The sequence below is a fragment of the Myotis myotis genome, unplaced genomic scaffold (assembly GCF_014108235.1).
Source record: "Myotis myotis isolate mMyoMyo1 unplaced genomic scaffold, mMyoMyo1.p scaffold_m19_p_6, whole genome shotgun sequence".
NCBI lineage: Eukaryota > Metazoa > Chordata > Mammalia > Chiroptera > Vespertilionidae > Myotis > Myotis myotis.
Window position 1 is genome coordinate 37,856,223 of NW_023416368.1, and position 19,619 is coordinate 37,875,841.

The 19,619-nt window shown below is 55.7% G+C and overlaps 2 protein-coding genes across 2 annotated transcripts in view; one reads left to right on the top strand and one right to left on the bottom strand.

The window, feature by feature from the left end:
- CDHR2 (cadherin related family member 2) overlaps window positions 1–15,150 on the top strand; it is a 38,284-nt gene extending 23,134 nt beyond the window's left edge. The window contains exons 17-33 of the mRNA XM_036313191.1: window positions 464–707; window positions 3,057–3,296; window positions 5,586–5,655; window positions 5,813–6,418; window positions 7,198–7,269; window positions 7,664–7,713; window positions 9,228–9,379; window positions 9,530–9,638; window positions 9,728–9,816; window positions 10,253–10,321; window positions 10,425–10,502; window positions 10,599–10,659; window positions 10,745–10,869; window positions 11,398–11,511; window positions 11,592–11,672; window positions 12,237–12,294; window positions 14,887–15,150. Coding sequence (XP_036169084.1) covers window positions 464–707; window positions 3,057–3,296; window positions 5,586–5,655; window positions 5,813–6,418; window positions 7,198–7,269; window positions 7,664–7,713; window positions 9,228–9,379; window positions 9,530–9,638; window positions 9,728–9,816; window positions 10,253–10,321; window positions 10,425–10,502; window positions 10,599–10,659; window positions 10,745–10,869; window positions 11,398–11,511; window positions 11,592–11,672; window positions 12,237–12,294; window positions 14,887–15,024 — 2,356 coding nt within the window. The 3' untranslated portion in view covers window positions 15,025–15,150. The remainder of the gene's footprint in view (window positions 1–463; window positions 708–3,056; window positions 3,297–5,585; window positions 5,656–5,812; window positions 6,419–7,197; window positions 7,270–7,663; window positions 7,714–9,227; window positions 9,380–9,529; window positions 9,639–9,727; window positions 9,817–10,252; window positions 10,322–10,424; window positions 10,503–10,598; window positions 10,660–10,744; window positions 10,870–11,397; window positions 11,512–11,591; window positions 11,673–12,236; window positions 12,295–14,886) is intronic.
- Window positions 15,151–15,196: 46 nt separating this feature from the next.
- Window positions 15,197–18,894, bottom strand: GPRIN1 (G protein regulated inducer of neurite outgrowth 1). Its single transcript, XM_036315102.1, has one exon. It carries the CDS (start codon window positions 18,853–18,855, stop codon window positions 16,117–16,119), a length of 2,739 nt encoding a protein of 912 aa, XP_036170995.1. The 5' UTR covers window positions 18,856–18,894; the 3' UTR covers window positions 15,197–16,116.
- Window positions 18,895–19,619: the final 725 nt, after the last annotated feature.

The window sequence follows — 19,619 nt, forward strand, 5'->3', positions numbered from 1 at the left end:
GGTAAAACATAAGACACCCTCCCTAGCCGGTTTGGCTCAGTGGACAGAGCATCGGCCTACGGACTGAAGGGTCCCGGATTTGATTCCAGTCAGGGCCACGTAACCTCAGTTGCAGGCTCCATCCCTGTGCAGGAGGCAACCAATCGATGTGTCTTTCTCACATCGATGTCTCTCTCTCTGTCTCCCCCTCTCCACTTTCTCTAAAAAATCAATGGAAAAATATCCTCACGTGAGGATTAACCAAAAAACAAACAAACCTAAAAACCCCCCAAACCCAAAACAAGACATTCAGTTGCCTTGCAATTTCAGATAAGCAAAGGATAATTTTTTTTTTAGCATAAATAGGTTGCAGATGTTCCATAATGTTGCAAACGTGAGAAAATATTTTTCACTGCTTAGTTGAACTTCAAACTTAAGTGGGCACCCTATCTTTTTATTTGCTCAATCCGGCCACCTGGCACAGGGCAGATATCTTTGAGGTGGATCCAGACTCAGGGACGGTGACAGTGAAAAACAGCAAGCTGCTGGATCGGGAGAAGCAGGCGGTGTACTACCTCACGCTGCAGGCCACCGATGGCGGGAACCTGTCGTCCTCCACCACGCTGGAGATCCACCTGCTGGACATCAATGACAACCAGCCAGTGGTCACCGGCTCCTACAACATCTTTGTCCAGGAGGAGAAGGGCAATGTCTCCATAACCATCCAGGTATAAGCCAGCCTGGACCTGGAGGGGGAGGGACAGGGGAAAGGGCACCAAGCCTGGCTCTGTAGTCCTGCTGGCCCTGGGCTGGCATCTGGGCTTTGCTGTGTGGCTAAGAGGAAGTCACTCAGTCTCTCAGGGCCTCTGTTTCCTCTTCAGAGTATGAGGGCAATCATCCTACTTATTCCCAAGGTCATTGGGGAATAATGGATGGAAAGTGCTCGGCACAAAGCCTAGCACAGAGCAAGCCCTCAAAAACATATTGCTCTTTTTAATTCAGGCCCCTGCCTTATTCCGAAAAGTATTTGAGGTGGCTTAGGTTAAAAAAATAAGATAAAAGTATGAAAGAAATAAAGTGAGAGAGAAAATAAGGATGGTATTATTAAAGGGCACAAAGGTAGATCTAGAACCCAGAGCCACACAATTGCTAGGAGTGGCCTGAACATTCAGCTCTGAGCTTCCTAATGGCCAAAGCAAAAAAAGGAAATGAATGTTGACTTAAGAGCCAGTAGGTCACAGTTGGATTTCTGGTCAAGGCTCATGCCCAGGTTGTGGGCTCAATCTCCAGTGTGGGATGTGCAGGAGGTAGCCAATCAATGATTCTCTCTCATTATTGATGTTTCTATCTCTTTCTCCGTGTCCCTTCCTCTCTGAAATCAATTATATATATATATATTAGAGGCCCTATGCACTTAATTCGTGCAAGAGTAGGCCTTCCTTCCCCTAGCTGCCGGCACTGGCTTCCCTCTGGCCCCCTGGGACCCGGGCTTCCCTAGCAGCCCGGGCTTCTTCCGGTCTAATTAGCATATATATATATATAATATATATAATATATATATAATATATATATTGATATATATATATAATATATATATATATATAATATATATATATTATATATATATATCAATATATATATATTATATATATATGATCAATGACTGGGTTGACTGAATTTGTGAGATAAAACCCACTATTATCTCTAGAGAAACACCTAAGGGAAGCTTCTCCTCTGAGTCATCTGAAAGGGGGTCTTGTGAGAAGCGGGTGGCCAGGTCATCAGAATAACACACACGTGGCCATGGAGCCTCCCATCTTTCCGGGGCTGTGTGGTTTCCAGAGCACGATCCCATCCCTGATCTTTAGACTGACTTGTGAAGCAAATGCTCTAATGGTCTCCATTTCACAGAAGCAAACTGAGGCTCAAGGAGGTTAAGTGACTTTTTCTGTAGTTGCATAACCAGTAAAAGCAGTGCTGGGCTGGAGGTCGACATCCTGGGCCTTTCTCCGCTGCTCCTCGATGCTTCTCACCCTGGGCTTAGAGCATCTTGGCCAGGAGCATGTCAGATCTGCTGCTGTAACCATGGTGCCCACGTGAGCCCTGAGAAGCACTTGGTAGAGAAGCTGGCCTGAGTTCAGAGTGCTGAGGGATGAACAGATGGGGCCAGGCTTCTGGAAAAACCATCTCGGGCTACCTACACAGGAGGCATTTAATAAACAAGATTCCAACAGAACTAAAATGGAAGAGCTGAAGATGGAGGCTGGGAAGGGAGGAAGGGGAAAGAATTGGTTCCAAGTCAGAGTAGCCCAGCTCTGTATTCAAAACCACATGTGTTGAGCATCTATTACTATGCACCAGGCCCTTTGCTGGACCCCAGGTTTTCTGAGGTGAATGCATCATAACCATGCCCCCAGAGGACTCTCAGTTAGAGGAGGGCACTGGACAGTAGCCCCAGGGTGTCACGTCTGCTATGTTGAAGGTAACACAAGGATCATGGATGCCCAGGGGAGGCGCCAACCTGGCCTGGAGTCAGGCAGAGAAGGTGTAAAGGGCATTCAGGGTGAGGGGACAGCATGGACAAAGGCCTGTTGTACTGTCTGTGCTGGATCAACCTAAAGGCAATCGAGCATGTATTCAGGACCCTGGCAGGACAGGTACACATACTCATCATGAGAAAATCAGTCTTGCTGGCTTCACACTTATGCCGTGCTTGTTTAAATTTTGAGTGTCTAGAATACACTCCCCCCATGACTCCCTCCCCACTAGAATACCAGCTCCATAAGGGAACTGTCGTGATCCTGGCCCTATTACTTGTGCCTAGAACAGAGCCGACATATTGTAGGTACACAGGAGACATTTGTGGAATGAATGACCTTCTCAGAAGCTCTTGCAAGCTCTTGATCTGACCCTCTTAGATGGGAAACTGAGGCTGGGAGATTGGCCAGCATCCCACGGGCTTCAGACCCAATTACTGCCCTCATGGCCAGTGCTGGAGGGGAGGCTGGGCTGCAGAGGTATGACTGGGGGGCATGGTAGCACCAAAGGCTGACACCAAACCCCGTTTATCTGTACAGGCTCACGATGAGGACCAGCCAGGCACCAACAACAGCCGCCTGTACTTCAGCCTGCTGCCCAGTCCCTACAGCCACAACTTCTCAGTGGATCCTGACACAGGACTTCTCAGAAACCTGGGGCCCCTGGACAGAGAGGCCATCGACCCCACCCTGGAGGGCCGAATTGTGCTGACTGTGCGTGTGGCTGACTGTGGCGTGCCTGTCCTCAGCACTGAGGTCAATGTCACCATCACTGTGGAGGTAAGGCCTGGCTCAGCCAGGGTCAGGGGTCAGGATGGGACCTGTACTGGGGGGCTTCCACACAGATGGCCAGCCCCCCACCTCCGCCCAGCTCGAGTTACATTCTGTCCTTTGTGGCATGGTGGTAAGAGAGTTCTGGAGCCAGGCTGATGGGTTAGAATCCTGGCTGCCTGGTTGTGTGGCTTTAGGCAATTACTCAACCTCTCTGTGCCCTAAAGTTCCTCATCTGTGAAACGGGGATGAAAATAACATAAAGTGAGTTAACGAATGGAAAGTGCCTGACCCATAGCAGGCACTCAGTGAATACTAGCTCTAACTTTCATTCACAAATCCACCTGATCCCTCCTGTCTCCCATCGCCATTCAAGGGCAAAGACAAGGGGCGAAATTCAGCATTTATAGTGTCTACTGCACACCTGGCCCTGCAAGGTAGTGATAGTTATTACCATTTTATTGATCAAGAAACTGAGGCACAGAGAGATTGAGTAGCTTGCTCAGGGCCTCAGAATGGGGTTTTGAAGCCAGTCTGTCTGGTACTAAGGCTGATACCAGCCCACAAGTCACCTTCCTCTAGGAAGGCATTGTAACAAATGTGCACCCTGCTATGTCCATGGTGTGTGGATGGAGCCCCCGGGGTGTGAGTGCACAGCCTGCACCACCTTGCAGGGCAGCCCTGTGGTCCCTCAGGTTGGGAAGTGCCACTTTCCTACAAGGATCCGAGTGACACCTCAGGGAAAATGGAGAAATAGAAGCTGAATTAGGACTTGTCAGCTGTCTTTGGGATAGAAGTGGGCCACAAAGAAGGAAGAAAGCAGCACTGTATTCAGTGAGTGAGTGGGTCCTTTCACAGCCATGGGCTAGTCCTACTATGTCCCTGCGCGCAGGGACTATGACCGACCCCGTATTGCAGATGAAGACCTTGAGGCCCAGAGAGGTCAGAGTCACACGTGAGGCAGAGGTGGAGCCAGGTTTGACTCACAGCTGTGCACTTCCCCACTCCTTTGTGTTAGAGTTAGGAAGGCCTGGCGAAGGCAGCTGGCCGTGTGCATTGAGCCAGTCATGCCATTTATGGGAAATCACCATCAGAAAAGACATCTAGCCCAGCAGGTGTGGCTCAGCTGTTGAGCATCAGCCCGGGAACCAGGAGGTCACTGGTTCGATTCCTGGTCGGGATGCATGCCCAGGTTGCGGGCTGGATCCCAGTCGGGCGGGTGTGGGTGCGGGTGTGGGTGTGGGTGTGGTGGTGCGGCCAATCGATGATGTTTCTCTCTCCTCAATGTTTCTATCCCTCTCCATTCCTCCTCTAAAATCAGGAAAAAGAAAATACATCGAGTTGGGGGGGCTTTGTTTCTAAAGATGTCCTTTCTACTGTTACTTAGAAAAAGCTGAAAGCAAAAGCGGTGTCTGTGGGCTGCCTGGGGGAGGGCTGGGAACTTCAAGGGCACCCCCAGCACCCCAGTGTCAGGGGCAAACGCGGCAGGCGGCGCTGGCTGCATGCTCTGACAGCAGTGGTAGCGCTGTGTGTGGGGTGGCCAGGGCCGGAGAGGGAAGGCAAGAACAGAAAACAGTAAGCAAATGAGGCAGGACCAGGCTCAGCCCTGGCGGGTGCCTGAGCACAGAGGCGTGTCGAGTGTCATGGGGTTGGCTGAGGCAGGAGAGACAGGAGGAAAGGGGCGAGGGGAAGCTCGGGCTGCAGGCCTTTGTGGAAACACAGTGGTATTGGTGCCAACACCATACATCTGAGAATGGCAGTCAAGCTGGGCCAGACAGGGACACACATGGGGACGGGAACCACCCTTGCAGAAGACAGGGTCTAAGGCAGCTCTGAGCTGTGGGCCGAGGAGCAGAGCGGAGGCGGGGCTCCCTGACAGTATATAACTGACTTCAGAGGTCCCGCCACAGGCCTCAGACCCCCAGGTGTGAGACCTGGGCTAGTTCTACCCTCTAAAGCAGTGGTTCTCAACCTTCTGGCCCTTTAAATACAGTTCCTCATGTTGTGACCCAACCGTAAGACTATTTTCGTTGCTGCTTCATAACTGTAATGTTGCTACTCTTATGAATCGTGATGTAAATATCTGATATGCAGGATGGTCTTAGGCAACCCCTGTGAAAGGGTCGTTTGACCGCCAAAGGGGTCGCGACCCACAGGTTGAGAACCGCTGCTCTAAAGGCTGTTTTCCATCTGTGAAGTGGGCAGTGCTGTCTGGGGGACTGCAGAGTCTGGGGTCTGGGGGAGGCTGAGCCCTGGGGGTTCCTGAGGTCTGGGACTCAGAACTGCCCTTGTCTGCAGGACATCAATGATAATTTGCCCATCTTCAACCAGTCCAACTACATCTTCCCGGTGAAGGAGAGGGACTCAGGTAAGTCCTCTCGGGGCCAGGCCGGGCCCGGGGGCTGGGCCAGTGTGGCATATGACCCCTCCCAGGCTGGGCCTGAAGCACCCAAGGGAGGTGAGAGCAGGGGACACCTTCAGTGACCAGGCCAGGGGTCCCTGGGAATTCTGCTTCTTGTCCGCAGGAGTGCTGGTGGGCGTAGTGCTGGCCTGGGATGCAGACCAGACGGAAGCCAACAACCGCATCAGCTTCAGCCTGTCAGGGAGCGGTGCCAACAACTTCATACTCCGAGGCTCAATGCTGGGGTCTGGGCGGGCTGAGGGCCGCCTCCGGCTGCCCTCAGACGTGAGCCTGGACTATGAGACCCTGGCCTCCTACAATCTGACAGTGAGTGCCGAGAACCCAGACCCCCTGGGGGCGGAGGCCACAGCAGGAATCTTCGTGCCTGTGGAGGACGTGAACGATGAGCCACCTACCCTGAGCTCAGCCTCGCTCCGGGGCATCCGTGTGGCTGAGAACGGCTCGCAGCACGGCCAGGTGGCTGAGGTGGTCGCCAGGGATGTGGATACCAATGCCCAGCTGGAGGTGCAGCTTGTGAACGTCATCTGTACCAAGGGCGGCGTGGACGTGGGCAGCCTGTGCCGCGGCTGGTTCTCTGTGCTGGCCAACGGCTCTGTGCTCATCAATCAGAGCGAGGCCATCGACTATGAGACCTGTGACCTGGTCACCCTGGTCGTGCGGGCCTATGACCTCGCAACGGACCCCCGCTTCCAGGCCTACAGTGACAATGGTGAGGTGGTCTGGCACATTGGGCTTGGCAGGTGCTGCATAGGGGCCGTGGGAAAGAGCCCTGGGCTGGAACCTGCAAGGTCTGGGTTCAGATCCTGGCTCTGGCTCTTACCAGCTGTGTCACCGGGAAAGCTGTGGCACCTTCCCCATCTGTCAGGTGCAGTCAGGTGGCAGGCTGGCTGTGCAGATCAAACGAGAACATGCATGTAAAGCATTTAGCACAGTGCTTGGCACACAGATAGCACTCAATGCTCTCATTTTGCGGGGCGGTGTAAGGTCAGAGCACACGGCAGAGTCAGACGTGTACTTGTGTTCCACCTTTGACCTAAGTAGCAAAATAACCATATTAATAGCAGGCATATGCCCCATCCTTACTTCAGCCAGGGCTATGCCGGTCACCTGGTAAGCGCTTCTTCATTCCACTCCCACACAACCCATGAGCTCGGTGACCCCCATATAACTTTATAAATGAGGAAACTGAGGCACAGAGTGGGAGGTTCAATAACCTAACTTACACAGCTGCTAAGTGACAGTATAATGTTGTGGTTGGGTGACCGATACCTGGGTTGGGCTCAGTCCTGGTCCACTGCTCTCTGAGGTCTGGGAAGGATACTCCCTTCCACAAAGGCCAGAGGAGATCGACTGGGCATCCCAGGTCAGGAGCGGGAGAGGGGACTGGGTGATGCGTGGGAGAGAGGCTGCTGGGAGCATGGCTGAGGTCCAGGCTTTTTGGGCAAGGCCTTTGCCTAGAGACCAGAACCAGCCAACCTTGTTTCCTAGGAAGCCTCCCCATCACCATCGAGGACATAAATGACAATGCGCCCTATTTTCTGCCCCAGAGTGAGACTTTCGGTAAGCAGCAACCCGCTCCCTCCCCACTGCCAGGACTGCCTTTGGGCAACTCCCATAGACCCTCCTTAGGCCCAGGTGGGCCCTTAGAAAGGGAGGACGGCCTCCAATCCTGCCTCTCCTCCAAGGTTCCAACAGGAGGGGGGACCTGAGTGTTTACCCCAGCTCTGCCCCCACTCCTCTCTGACCCTGGACCAGGCCCTCCCTCTCTGGGTCTGAGTTTCCGCATCTGCACAATGGGAGATGGATGACCTGCTCACTAATGGCTCAGGGGTGGTTGTAACGGGAGTCTCTGATGGTAGAGAGGTTGAGGGCAGGTTTCGAGGGGACGAGCTAAGCCAGTGGTCAGCACTAGGCCAGGCTGACCCCACTGACCCCTTCCTATCAACACTTGTAGTGATCGTCCCAGAAGTTGTGATACCCAGCCAGCAGGTGGCGTCTGTCCAGGTAAGTTCTTGGCTCTGCCTTTGGCAGTCACTTTAGCCCAGGAGACACGGGGCCAGGGCCTTCAGGCCTTTGAGCTGCGCCCCAAATGTTTTAACACCAGAAAGGAAATTTATTGACTTCAACATCTGAAAAGAAAACGCCAGAATGGAAATGAACACCTGCCTAATTGATATAATTAAACTTCATTCATTGTTAAATTTAGTATTCATAAAAACTTCATGACCATAAAAACCACTTGCAGGCTAGATTTGTTTCACTACACCAGGATTCTTGAGTATTAGAGAAAAATCAACTGTACATTAAACAAGTTCCTTGTGGTTAAGTCATTTCCAGAGCAACATCATAAAAAGACTCAATTCTTTTTTTTTTTTTTAATAATATATTTTATTGATTTTTTACAGAGAGGAAGAGAGAGGGATAGAGAGTTAGAAACACGGGTCAGCTGCCTCCTGCACACCCCCTACTGGGGATGTGCCCACAACCAAGGCACATGCCCTTGACCAGAATTGAACCTGGGACCTTTCAGTCCACAGGCCAATGCTCTATCCACTGAGCCAAACCGGTTAGGGCAAAAGACTCAGTTCTTTATGGTGTCAGATACGGGTGTATTTACCAGAGGGTGGTGGCTATGCCAAGTGGCGAGGCCTCCCACACAGCCTGGGGCCTGGGCCAGGCTGGCCTCTTGCTGACCTGGGCAGTTGCCATGCCTTTCTGGAACTCAGCTTCCCTCTAGACAAGAAGCTGGCAGTTCCTGGCAGCGACCTCTAACCCAGAGTCGGTGGTGTCTGGGTGCCACTCGCTGTGCTGTGAAAAGGGCGTAGGTGCAGGAGATGGATGGCCTGGCCTGCCTCATGAGAGCTGGGTTTTTGGTAGGACAGGGTCTCTCTTGGAGCCTCAGTTTCCTTCAAAGTCTTAAAGAGTCAGTTTTCCAGTCTTTAGCCAATTGTCTTCCAGTGTCATGCGTCTGGCCATGGCTTTGAGCAATTTTCTTTAAATCAACTTTTTTTTTAAACTTAAACACCAGCTTTGGCCTCATCCTGAACAGTGACATAGTGGACTCATGCTTCTGTGTGTTGGCTATATTTTTCTCTAAAAGGCACTAGAATGAATAAAAATATTTGTGCCCTCTCTCCCAGTCATTTTATGACTCATTAGGGGAATTTGTACTCATGTCAGTAAGCACTGAAATGAGGGCTCCAAGGGAAGGAGCCTGGCGCACAGTAGGTGCTCAGGAAATCTGAATGTGTGTGTGTGGCAATGGGTAGGTGGGGAAGGGTAGGATTTCTGCATGAAAGGGACTTTTGGTTGGTAACCTGTTGGGTTGGGGGGCCAGAGGCAGGGACTTGCCAGAACTTGAATTGTAATGTTCAAAGCATTTGCTCAGTTGGGGTGGCCTGTGGAAGGCTGATAGAGATTATGCAGACTAGCCTTCCAGGCCACTCTAGCCTCTGATTCCTGCTGGGGGTGAGGGCTCCCTGGCCTGGCCCACAGATGTTGTCCACTCTTGCTCCCAGGCCAGAGACAATGACTCAGGGAGCAACGGGGCCATCGTCTTCTCCATCCTCCAAGCGGATTTCATCACTAAGGATGGGGCCGTGCTCCCCTTCCAGGACTTCTTCCGGGTCTCCACCTCTGCAGAGGCTGATGTGTTCATTGGCCACATTGAGTAACTACGGGCAGCCCCTGGATGGGGGTAGGGGAAGCCCAAAGGGGACCTCAAGGCAGTGAGTTCCTCATCCTTGGAAGGGCACAAGTGGGTTCCAGAGGACTCCAGCTTGAGTCCCAAGGCTGAGTTGGTCCCTCTTACCTCCCATAGGCTTAAGACCAGCCTTGATGCCACTCGCCAAGGCACCTACCAAGTGACCGTCCAGGCCCAGGACAGACCTTCAGTGGGTCCTGCCCTGGAAGCCAACATCACCCTGAACGTGAGCTTTGGGCCTTGCCTCCAGCCCTGGTGTCCTCTGCCAGCCCCTGGGTCCCTTGTGCCTCATCTTCTCCCATGCCCCCTCCATAGCTCTTCACTGTGGATCAGAGTTACCGTGTGAGGTTGCAGTTCTCCACGAGCAAGGAGGAGGTGGGCGCCAACACGGACAAGATTAAGGCGTAGGTCTGGGGAGCCTGGAAGCGGGTGTGAGGAAGAACATGGCCTGTGAGCCTGGTCCCTGATAAGGCCAGGATGGAATGTCTCTCAGCCCTGTCTCAGACTCATATCTTGTCCCTGTCTTTGACCCTGTACCTGTACCTTCTTTCTGCACGTCCCCAGATGCCTATGGTTGGCTGGGCAGGGAACAACCTCAATAGGGCTGTCATGTACAGTTGCTAAGGCTGTGCACTCTGCTCGCTAAGCTGTTAACCCAACCCCAGAGGAAGAGCTTCCTCCTCTCTTTGCACAGAGGTGCTACCTTCTTAGCCAGTGCAGCTGTCCGGTGGAAGTGCCCCTTCCTAATTCACACAATTCCTAATTTCACTGGCAGGGCCCTGGCCACTGGCCTGGTTTAAGGCCCTACAACAGGCCTCTGTGACACCTGCCCCTTTGCAGGGCTCTGGCCCAGGCGACCAGGACTACTGTCTACATTGTGGACATTAAGGACATAGAGTCCACAGCTCGGTGAGTGCCCGCAGGCTCAGTGGTTGGTGAGGAAGAGGAGCAGCAGGAGGGGCTGCTGGGTGGTTCTAGGCTCCTGTTAACGCTTCACCCCTGCCCATTCCAGGGACCGAGGCCGTTCCTACCTCGATGCCTACTTTGTCTTCTCAAATGGGTCGGCCCTGACAATTGATGAGCTGAGCGTGTGAGTGGGACTGCCCATGGGGGTGGGGCAGGAAGGTGACCAGGAAGCCCGGGGGATGCCAATGTCCCTTGGGCCTGAGCGGGGCTCTGTGGACAGGATGATCCGGGAAGATCGGGATGCAGAGGCACAGCTGGTGCAGCTGGGGCTGGTGGTGCTGGTGAGTGGCCGCAGGAAGAAAGCAGTGGGGGAGGGGGTGAGGTGTGTCTGTGGACCCCAGAGCCTCCTTCACACTCTTTCTCTAGGGCTCCCAGGCTAACCAGAACTCAGATTTGCCGAAGGTGCTCAGTAGCGTCATCATAGGATTGGGAGTGGCTTTGCTGCTGGTCATTGTGATCATGACCATGGCCCTCCTGTGTACCCGAAAGAGGTAACATTCTCATCATCCTGTGTCTCCAACCCCACCTCTGCCCGCCCCCAGCCATAAAGGAGAGGGGGGTAAATAGAGCTTGGGTTTAGGTGTCAGGTATACCAGTATTCAATCCCCATTGACCTGTTGTGACATCTTGAGTCATCTCCCCTTCTCAAGCCTCAGTTTCCTCATCTGCATAATGGGCATGAGACTAGATTCCTCAAAGTCCTCAAGGAAGCAATGTGCATCTCACACCCAGCAAGATGTCTGGCACCTAAAATGCACTTAATAAATGCTGTTTCTTTTTCCTTTTCCAATCATTTGCAGTCAGCAGTCACATCTGGGTTTGAGTCTAGGCCTTGGCACTAGTCAACTGTGTGGCCTTTGGCAAATCTTTTTCCTTCTTTGACAGTTACTTGTACACTGCAAAATGGAGGGAATCCTCTTACTTGTCAGGGTTGTTCTGAAGTCACACTCCCAGGGCCTGCACTGGACACATAGTGGGTGTGCAGGGAAAGTAGTGATCCCTTTCCTGGTTCCCCACAGCTACCGCCGGAAGCTTCGGGCTATAAAGGCTGCCAAGGAGGCCCGGAAAACAGCAGCAGGGGTGATGCCCTCAACCTCTGCCATCCCTGGGACTAATATGTACACTGCTGAGCGGTGAGTGGGACTCAAAGGGTGAGTAAGAGGCCCCATGGGGCGGCTGAGGCACACGCCACTTGACTAGGCCTTTTCTCCAGGGCCAATCCCGTGCTGAACCTCCCCACCAAGGACCTGGGCTTTGAGTCCCAATCCTCCTCCAGCGACCTGGACCATCTCAGGTGAGCAGTGTCACTCATAACCATGCTGGTTGGTGGTGGTAGTGATGGTGCAGGTGGTGGTGGTGATGGTGGTGATGATGGGTGGTGGTGGAGTTGGTGATGGAGCTGGTGGTGATAATGGTGGAGATAGTAGCGATGATGTGGTGGTGGTGATAGATGGTGGTAGTGATGGTGGTGTTAGTGGTGGCTGTAGTGATGATAGTGGTGGTGATAGTGGTAGAGGTGGTGGGAGTGATGGTGGTGATGATGGTGCTGGTGCTGGTGTGATGGTGATGATGGCTGTGATGGTGGTGGTGGTAGTGATGGTGATGATGGTGCTGGTGATGGTGTGGTGATGGTGTGATGGTGATGGTGGTGGTGATAGTGGTGGAGATGGTGGGAGTGATGGTGGTGATGATGGTGCTGGTGATGGTGTGGTGATGGTGTGATGGTGATGGTAGCTGTAATGGTGGTGGTGATGATGATGGTGTGGTAGAGAAGAAGGTAGAGGCAATGGTGGTTCTTGACCACAGATAGGGAGGACTGGGCCTGCCAACTGTCTGAATTCCATCATCTCCCCCATAGCCTCAACTCCCTGGATGACAACTCTGTGGACCTGGGAAAGACCAAGCAGGAAATCAAGGCAAGATGGGGGATTAGTTGTTGCCTGGGGATTCTGACCTGGGGTCCTTCTCTGAAGAAGTGGGGTCAGGACAGAGCAGAAGGGTCTGCTTCTGACCTAGCCTTTCTGCTCCGGGCCCTGAGACACCTTATGGCTTTGGAATGGGGTCCAAGCCTTGCTCCTCTACTATTCACTGTGACCCGGGGTGGGTGACTTCTCCCTCTGGTTTGTTTTCTCACCTGCAAATGGGGATCAGAACACCAACCATGTAGGGCTGTTGTGAGGATGAAATAAGAGTGGGTATAAAAACCACCTGGCACAAAGTAAGTGCTAAATTATCTGCTTCCCTGCCTTTATATCCCGTATAGAAGAGCTGGCAGGGTGGGGGGAAGAGATGTGGAGGTGAATATAACCTAGCAAAGGAGAGAAGGTAGGCTCAAATAAGCAACAGTACCACCATTTGTTCAATAAGTCAGCTGGTTCTATTGGCTCAAGAGTTCGCACGGCCTGGCTGCTGCTTAGAATCACCTGGGGAGCTCTTTAGAAATACTGGCTCCCAGCCCAGGGACTCTGATCCGAGGGTTGAGGTGGGCCTGGCATGAATGTGCTGTGAAAGCCCTGGGGTACTCAGTGCGGGCAGGATTGAGAAGCAGGAGAGGCGTGGATGATGCATCCTCACCCTGCAGGGGTGGGCGCCAGAACCGGAAGGAACTACCATCTCTCCTTCCCACTTTGAAAACCACCACTGGAGAAGCGCTAGGGCCCACTGAATGTTAATAGTCTGAGGTTCTGTGTGTGGGGGGGAGCGGTTAGGTATCCACGGCCCTCTGGGTCCTACCCTCAGCTAGGTCCTGCTCTCTGGGGCTCCCCACCATTCCTTCAGTGCTTACTTTCCCTTGAGAATGCCTTACATGGAAGGACTTGGCCAACCAAAGCCTCTCATGGGCATTAAAATACCAGACTGTTGCACAGAGGTCTGGCTGTAACATGGAGGCCTCCAAACAGGATCCCAGGATGGGAGTCATAGATGGCAATCTGGGCTGCCAGGCAGTGGTGGAGGTCTCTGGGTAAACAGCTCATCTCTGGTTGAAGATGGGTTGGAAAACTCCCACGGACATGTTTAGGGGTAACTGAGGCAGAAGGAAATAGTCTTGCCTGCCAGAGCTGGTGGCCAGACAGGCAGAGGCCAAAGCTGCTCCCCAGAGGGCAATGCAGTCAGGGGCCCCAGCAGCGGGGCTGGACCTGTGAGCTGGGAAAGGCAGAGAGCGCTGAAGAGTCTGGAGAGGGAGGGGGCCAGGCCACCAGGAGCCTTCAAAGCCAGGAGAGAGCCATGACTGTCCTGGGATGGCAGGGGGTCATTATATTTAATGAGCAGGAGGCAGGCGTGGAGGCCCTGGGGCCTTCTCAGGAACTGGCTGCCCCTCTTCTCCCTTGGCTGAGTGGGGAACACAGTGGGGGGCCTTTTTCCTCAGATGCCTGGTGCCCTGACTCACTCAAGACCTCTGCGTTGGTGGGGGAGGTATAAGAAACCCAAGGGATTATCCAATCCTACCGTTTAAAACAACCAAGGCCAGGGAGGGGTGCTGACTTGCCCAAGGTTAGAACGCTTGCAAGTCAAGTACAGACTAGAACCCAGGCCGTCTCCAAGGCGAGTAGCATTTCCCTGGGCTGCACCGTGCCAACAGCTCCTGAGGGGGGTAGTGGCGAGGGCTCTAGGGAGCACAAGGAGAATGTTTAGCCTGACCTGGGGCCGCTCAGATGCTCCACTGTTTACCAAGAACAGCTCAGCCTGAAAAGCCCTGGTGGTCCCCCAGGGACGGTGCTGGGGCTCTGCCCTGTGGTGCTCTGCTGTGCAGTAGCGGAGCCCGGGGGCTGCCTGGGCTACAGAAGGGTTCAGTTCTGAAGTGTGTCTGTTTGGCTGTGTGTGTGCAGCATGTCACAAGGGGCGGGGTGGCGGTGGGGGGAGGGGGGGGGCAGGGAGATGTGTGAGTGTGCACCACAATGAACAGAGTGAGACCCTGGCTGCAGAAGGAGATGTCAGATTGCACCAGAGGTAGTGTTGTGCTGTGGGCAAACTTTTGAGCCAGCAAGGCCAGTGGCCCAAACCCTGCGCTGCCCCTCCCTGGCCATGAGCACCCTCTCAGCTTCAGTTTCCACATCGGTAAAATGGGGCACACAATTCCTCCCTCACGGGATTCCTGTGGGTACTTCAGGTAATGGATAGACTGCGCCATTGACGCAGCCTGCCAGCACGGTGCCTGCCGTGGGGTGCAGGTGGCAGGAACTTTGCTGGACTGGCTCTTTGGCACAGGATCCAGGGCCTGGCATTATTCAGGACTTAAGTGCTGCTGTGTCTGTGGATGGGGCAAAGGCCAGAGTAGTTCTCCCATCAAGTGAGGTCCAGCCCTTCACTTGGGTCCATCCGTCCCTCCAGTGGCATGGCCACCTCTGGGACACAGCCAGAGAACTGAGGCCCCAAGAGGAGCAGGGTGGGACTACGGCCAAGGAGCCATCTGTCTGTGTGGGCTAGAAGGCCTACCCACTTTCTCAGGGCCTGGAGACATCACCCCATCTTGTCCCTGCCCTTCACACCTCTCCTCTCTCCCCTTACAGAAGGAGCCCCCACAAAGTCCAATGGAGCCGGACGCAGAGCCCCTGAGCGTGGTGCTGTCAGGAAGGACGGCGGGCACAGGTGGACAGCAGCAGGCATTGTCCTTCACCAATGCTGGCCTGGATACCACCGACCTGTGATGGGCCCCTGCCACAGAGCCCTGCATGGGCCCCACTCTTCTGGTCTACCTCGGAAGAGATTCTGTTTCCCCCAAACTATACCTACCGTCCCTGCAAATAATAATATACTTCTACTGTGTTGCTCTGCTCCCTTCTGCTTGCAGCCAATCACAACTGATGAGAGTTGGGGGAACATTTTATTACCAATGTATACTGTGACAGTTTGTAGCCAAAAACCAAGGGTGGGGGGGAGGGGACTAGGTGTTCTGAGTGGTCTTCAGAGACTTGTGGGGCTCACAGCACAGGGGGTACAAGAGGCTGGAGAGGGAGGCCTTTAAAGGACAACCGTGGTTGTAGAATGAGCTCTCCGTTCCGCCCCAATACCCAAGACCAGCTGCCACTCAGTCTGCCTGTGGCCCAAGACCTGTAACCCAGACCTGTCCGAGACCCTCTGACCCTTCTGTGACTCTCCTTTCAACTGCAGTGCCAGGGCACTCCTGCAGCTGCCTCCCCCATCAGGGGATTGTAAGGAGTGTTCTGCGAGGGTGGACGTAGGGCTGGGAGTTGGGCCAGGTGAGGGAGAGACAGGAATTGGGGGTGACTACCAGCATGCAAGAGATGCCTGGGCCATGGGGAAAGCCCGTGGGGAGGACACAATTTCACACACGCCCAGGGCCTCACATTCAGAGCCTTGCACACTCCGGGGCCTCACACACCAATCCTTGCACACTTGGAGCTTATGCACAGTCTCTCTCATTCTGGGGACCTGGCTGACACTGACAGTCCACCAGCTCTCCGCGCTCAGGGCTGGGGTACTGAGCAGGTCCCTGAGGTCGCCCAATGTGACTGGGAGGGAGTGGAGCTGAGAGCTGTGAGGGGACAGTAGGGAGTCAGGGCTGGGCTCCTGGACTCATGGCCAGGAGGGAGCTGGGTAGAGAGGGTTCATTTGTGTGGGAGGGGCGGGAGCTGGGAAAAAGAGGATGAGAAGGCCCTAGATGAGGCTGCCCATACCTTGGAGGCCTGTGGCGTGTCCAAGGGATCCCTTCCAGGGATCTGGGGTCAAGAAGGGAGCCTGAGAAGGGTGGAAACCCGGGCGTACAAAAGGGGAGCTGATCACTCGGCCGTGGGTCCGGCTCGTGAGCAGCACCGGGGCCGGCGCACGCTCTGCAGCAGCGCGCGGAAGAGGCCTGGCGGGCGCTTGGCGGCACCCTCGGGGGGCGCAGCACGCACCGAACCTGCGCGGCCAGGGCCCAGGCGGGCGGCTGCGGGCAGTGCAGGTGCTCCTTGGCGGCCGTGCTCCTCGATCTGTCGCTCCAGATGTTTCTGGATGGCCATGCCCAGCACCTCCACCTCCATGGAGGCGCCGTACACCTCCCACGTCATGCCCTTTTCGTCCCAGCTCACGTCGCGCACCGGCTCGGCCGCCTCCGGGGGCGCCATGGCGGCAGCCAGCGCCGAGCCCGGCCGCACCCGCACCTCGGGGAAGGCGGGCGGCGCGGTGGACGGTACGGCGGCCTGCGGCGTCATGGGTCCAGTGGCGACAGAGCGCGTCTCGGCGGCCCCCAGCGACACCTGCAGGCCCGCGTCCCGACGCGAGGGCGGCCTGGGCGCAGGGCTGGGCGCGCGCGGCGCCGCCTGGAAGCTGAAGGCCGGGCCGCTCGCGCCATCCTGCGGAGACATGGGGCTCACCGCGACCGACACGCAGGCTTGCGCGCCCGCCTGCGTGCCCGCGTCCTCGCGCGGCGGCGGGGCACCTGCATCCCACGACGGCGCCTTAGTGAAGTTGTCACGAGTCCGCGGGCCCGGCGCGGGGGCATCGGCTTCCGGGCCAGGGCTGCCCCGGGCCCCGGCGGCCGCGGGGTCCTCCCGGCCCAGGCTGCAGGCCTCCGTGCTGACCGCCGGCGCTGGCTGCGCGAGGCCCCCGCCGCTCCCGGCAACCGCGACCGAGGGAGAAGTGGCTGAGCCGCAGGCTTTACCATCTGATTTCCTGCGCCCGGAGGGGGCCTCCGCCTGCTCCAGAGCCGGAGGGGGCACATTCCCCAAGGACGGGGGCTCTGCTCTTCCCGGGGGTGGCGCAGGGTCGGCCTTCCCCAGGGCCACAGGCTCCACCTTCCCGGAGGCAACAGGGCCTGCCTTTCCTGAGGCTCCAGGATCCTCCCTCTCCAGGGCCAGTGGCTGCTCCTTCTGCAGAGACGCAGCCTCTGCGTTTCCTGACGCAGGGGGCCCCTCATGCGCAGGGCGCTTTGTGTCTGCGTTCCCCGAGGCCCCGGGGCCCACCTTTGTGGAGTTCACAGGATTCCCCTTCTCGGGAGGCCGAGCACCCACCTTTCCCTCCGGGCCGGCATCGGCTTTTCCCGCGGGTGCCAGGGCTGTTTTCCCTAAAGCTGGGGGCGCCACCTTTCCTGAAGACACGGAGTCCGCTTCGCCCCTGCTCCCAGGGTCCACCCTGCCCAGGGCGGGGTCGGCCTTCCCTGAGGTGGAGGGACCCACCTTTCCAGAGGCCACAGGGCCTGCTCTCTCTGAGGACAGCGGTGCTGCTTCCCCCTGAGCCACTGCCCCAGTTTTTACAGAAGAGGAGGGTCCCGCTGTTCCCAAGAACGTGGGGTCCCCTGGGACCGAGGGCACAGGGTCTGTCTTTCCTAAAGATTCAGGGTTCACTTTCCCAGCAGGCGATGTTTTTCTGTTTCCCACAGAAATGGGGGGGTCCACTTTTCGGGAAGACACCGAGTCCTCCTTTTCTGGGGATACAGCTCCTGTCTTTCCCACAGATGCCAGTTCAGCCTGCCCGGGAGACAGGGGCTCTGGCTTTTCCGAGGACACAGGATCCACCTTCCCCAGAGGCACTGGACCCACCTTGCTCAACGAGCCAGCATCCACCTGCCCAGCAGGCCCGGCTGTTGTCATGCTCACAGACGTGGGAGCTCCCTTTCCTGAGGAGGAGGGCGCCATCATTCCCAGGAACCGAGGGTCCTCTTCTGTAGAGGACACCGTGTCCGCATTTCCCATGGATACAGGATCTGTCATCTCCACGGGCCGGCCCCTTCCTGTCGCCCCCGGAGCCACTGTTCCATGGGACACAGGCTCCATGTTGACCGGCGACCTTGGAGTCAGCATTGCCAAGGAGCCAGGATCTGTCTTTCCTGCAGTTGCAGGCGGGGTGTATTCCAGGGACCTGGGGTCCTCCTTCCCTGCGGGCCCAGGGTCTCTCCTTCCCAGGGACACAAGATCTGCCTCGCCCGCCGGTGCAGAACCCACCTCTTCTGGGGACACAAGGAGCTTCTGTCCTGAACACCCGGGCTCCTCCTGTCTTGGGCACGCAGGGCCCACTTTGGCCGAGGATACAGGATCTTCCTTTTTTGGGGTTCCAGGATCCATCCTTCCAGAAGCCACCGGATCCCCCTTTCCCAAGATGGCAGGCTCTGTCTTTCCGATGAACATGGGACCTGCCTTTCTCAAGGACCCGGCATCTTCCTTTTCTCTGCCAGTGGAATCTGCCTGCTTTGAAGGCGTGGAGTCCAGCTTCTCCAAGGACATAGGCTTTCTGCTCTCCGAGGATGAGGGGTCAGTTTTCGCCGAGGACACATGCTCTGGCTTCCCAGAGGAGGTGACTTCTGGTGTCCCTGAGATCGAGGCTCCAAGTGCTCCCACTGTCTCTTTCGTGGCTGCCTCTTGGGGAGGGATGCAGGTCAGAGATGGGCAGGCCAAACTCCTGCCAGGATCCTCAGAGCAGGAGGCCCCTTCCCCAGTTCCACTGGGGTTGCTGTGTCTAGAGTCCATGCCTGGGCTTGGGGCAGGGGTGTGCCTGGGGGGTTCAGGGCTGGCCTTTTGTGGGGAGGAGCAGTAATCCCTCATGGCCGGGCTCCCAGCCCCCAGGCTCCCATCCTGTGGGCAGCAGAGGGCTGTGGGCTGGGGTCCTCGAGGGCTGGGGTCCTTTCGAAGCCACTGGAGCCAGGCCGGTTCTTCAGCACTGTCCACCTGCCCTCATGACCGTGCTTCAGCCCCAGGCTGCTGTCGGGCTCTGAAACACAGAGGGAGTAGACTCAGACTCAGGGGAGACCCAGCGGAGAAGAGCCTCCATCCGGGGCTCCTCTCTCTCACCCTCCTCCTCGCAGCCAGGCCTCCTCACCAGATTCTCTGCCCACGTTTGGTCCCCTCATGCCCCGAGGGCTGGGGCTAAAACCACTAACCCATCCACATCACTGCCCCCGGTGACCCTGACTTCCTAACATGGCATTCAGGGCCCTTCACCATTTGGCCACAGTCTAACTTCCGTTACCATCACCCTTCCTTGTCAGCCCACCCCATGCTGCTAGAAATTATGCTTTTGTCCTCTAGCCCAGGGGTCACAGACTCTGGGGCTAGGTAGTAATTTAAGTGAGGGAAGCAGGCTAAGTATAAAACAATAGGGAGTGGAAAAGACTGTAGCAAACCGGAGAGTGTATGACCCGTCTGAGGGGAGAACCACTACTTCACCAGCCAAGTATTGTTCTGAAGAAATGCATCCTGGTAGCACCAGTGAGAAGTGGGAAATCCAGCACTTTAGTGTAAAATGTCCTAATTAATTCAAGATTAAAAAAAAACACAAAACCAACTACGACACTCTGGGGGCTACACAA

Coding starts and splice junctions, on each gene's coding strand:
- GPRIN1 (XM_036315102.1), bottom strand. CDS start 18,855: ATGAGGGATTACTGCTCCTCCCCACAAAAGGCCAGCCCTGAACCCCCC.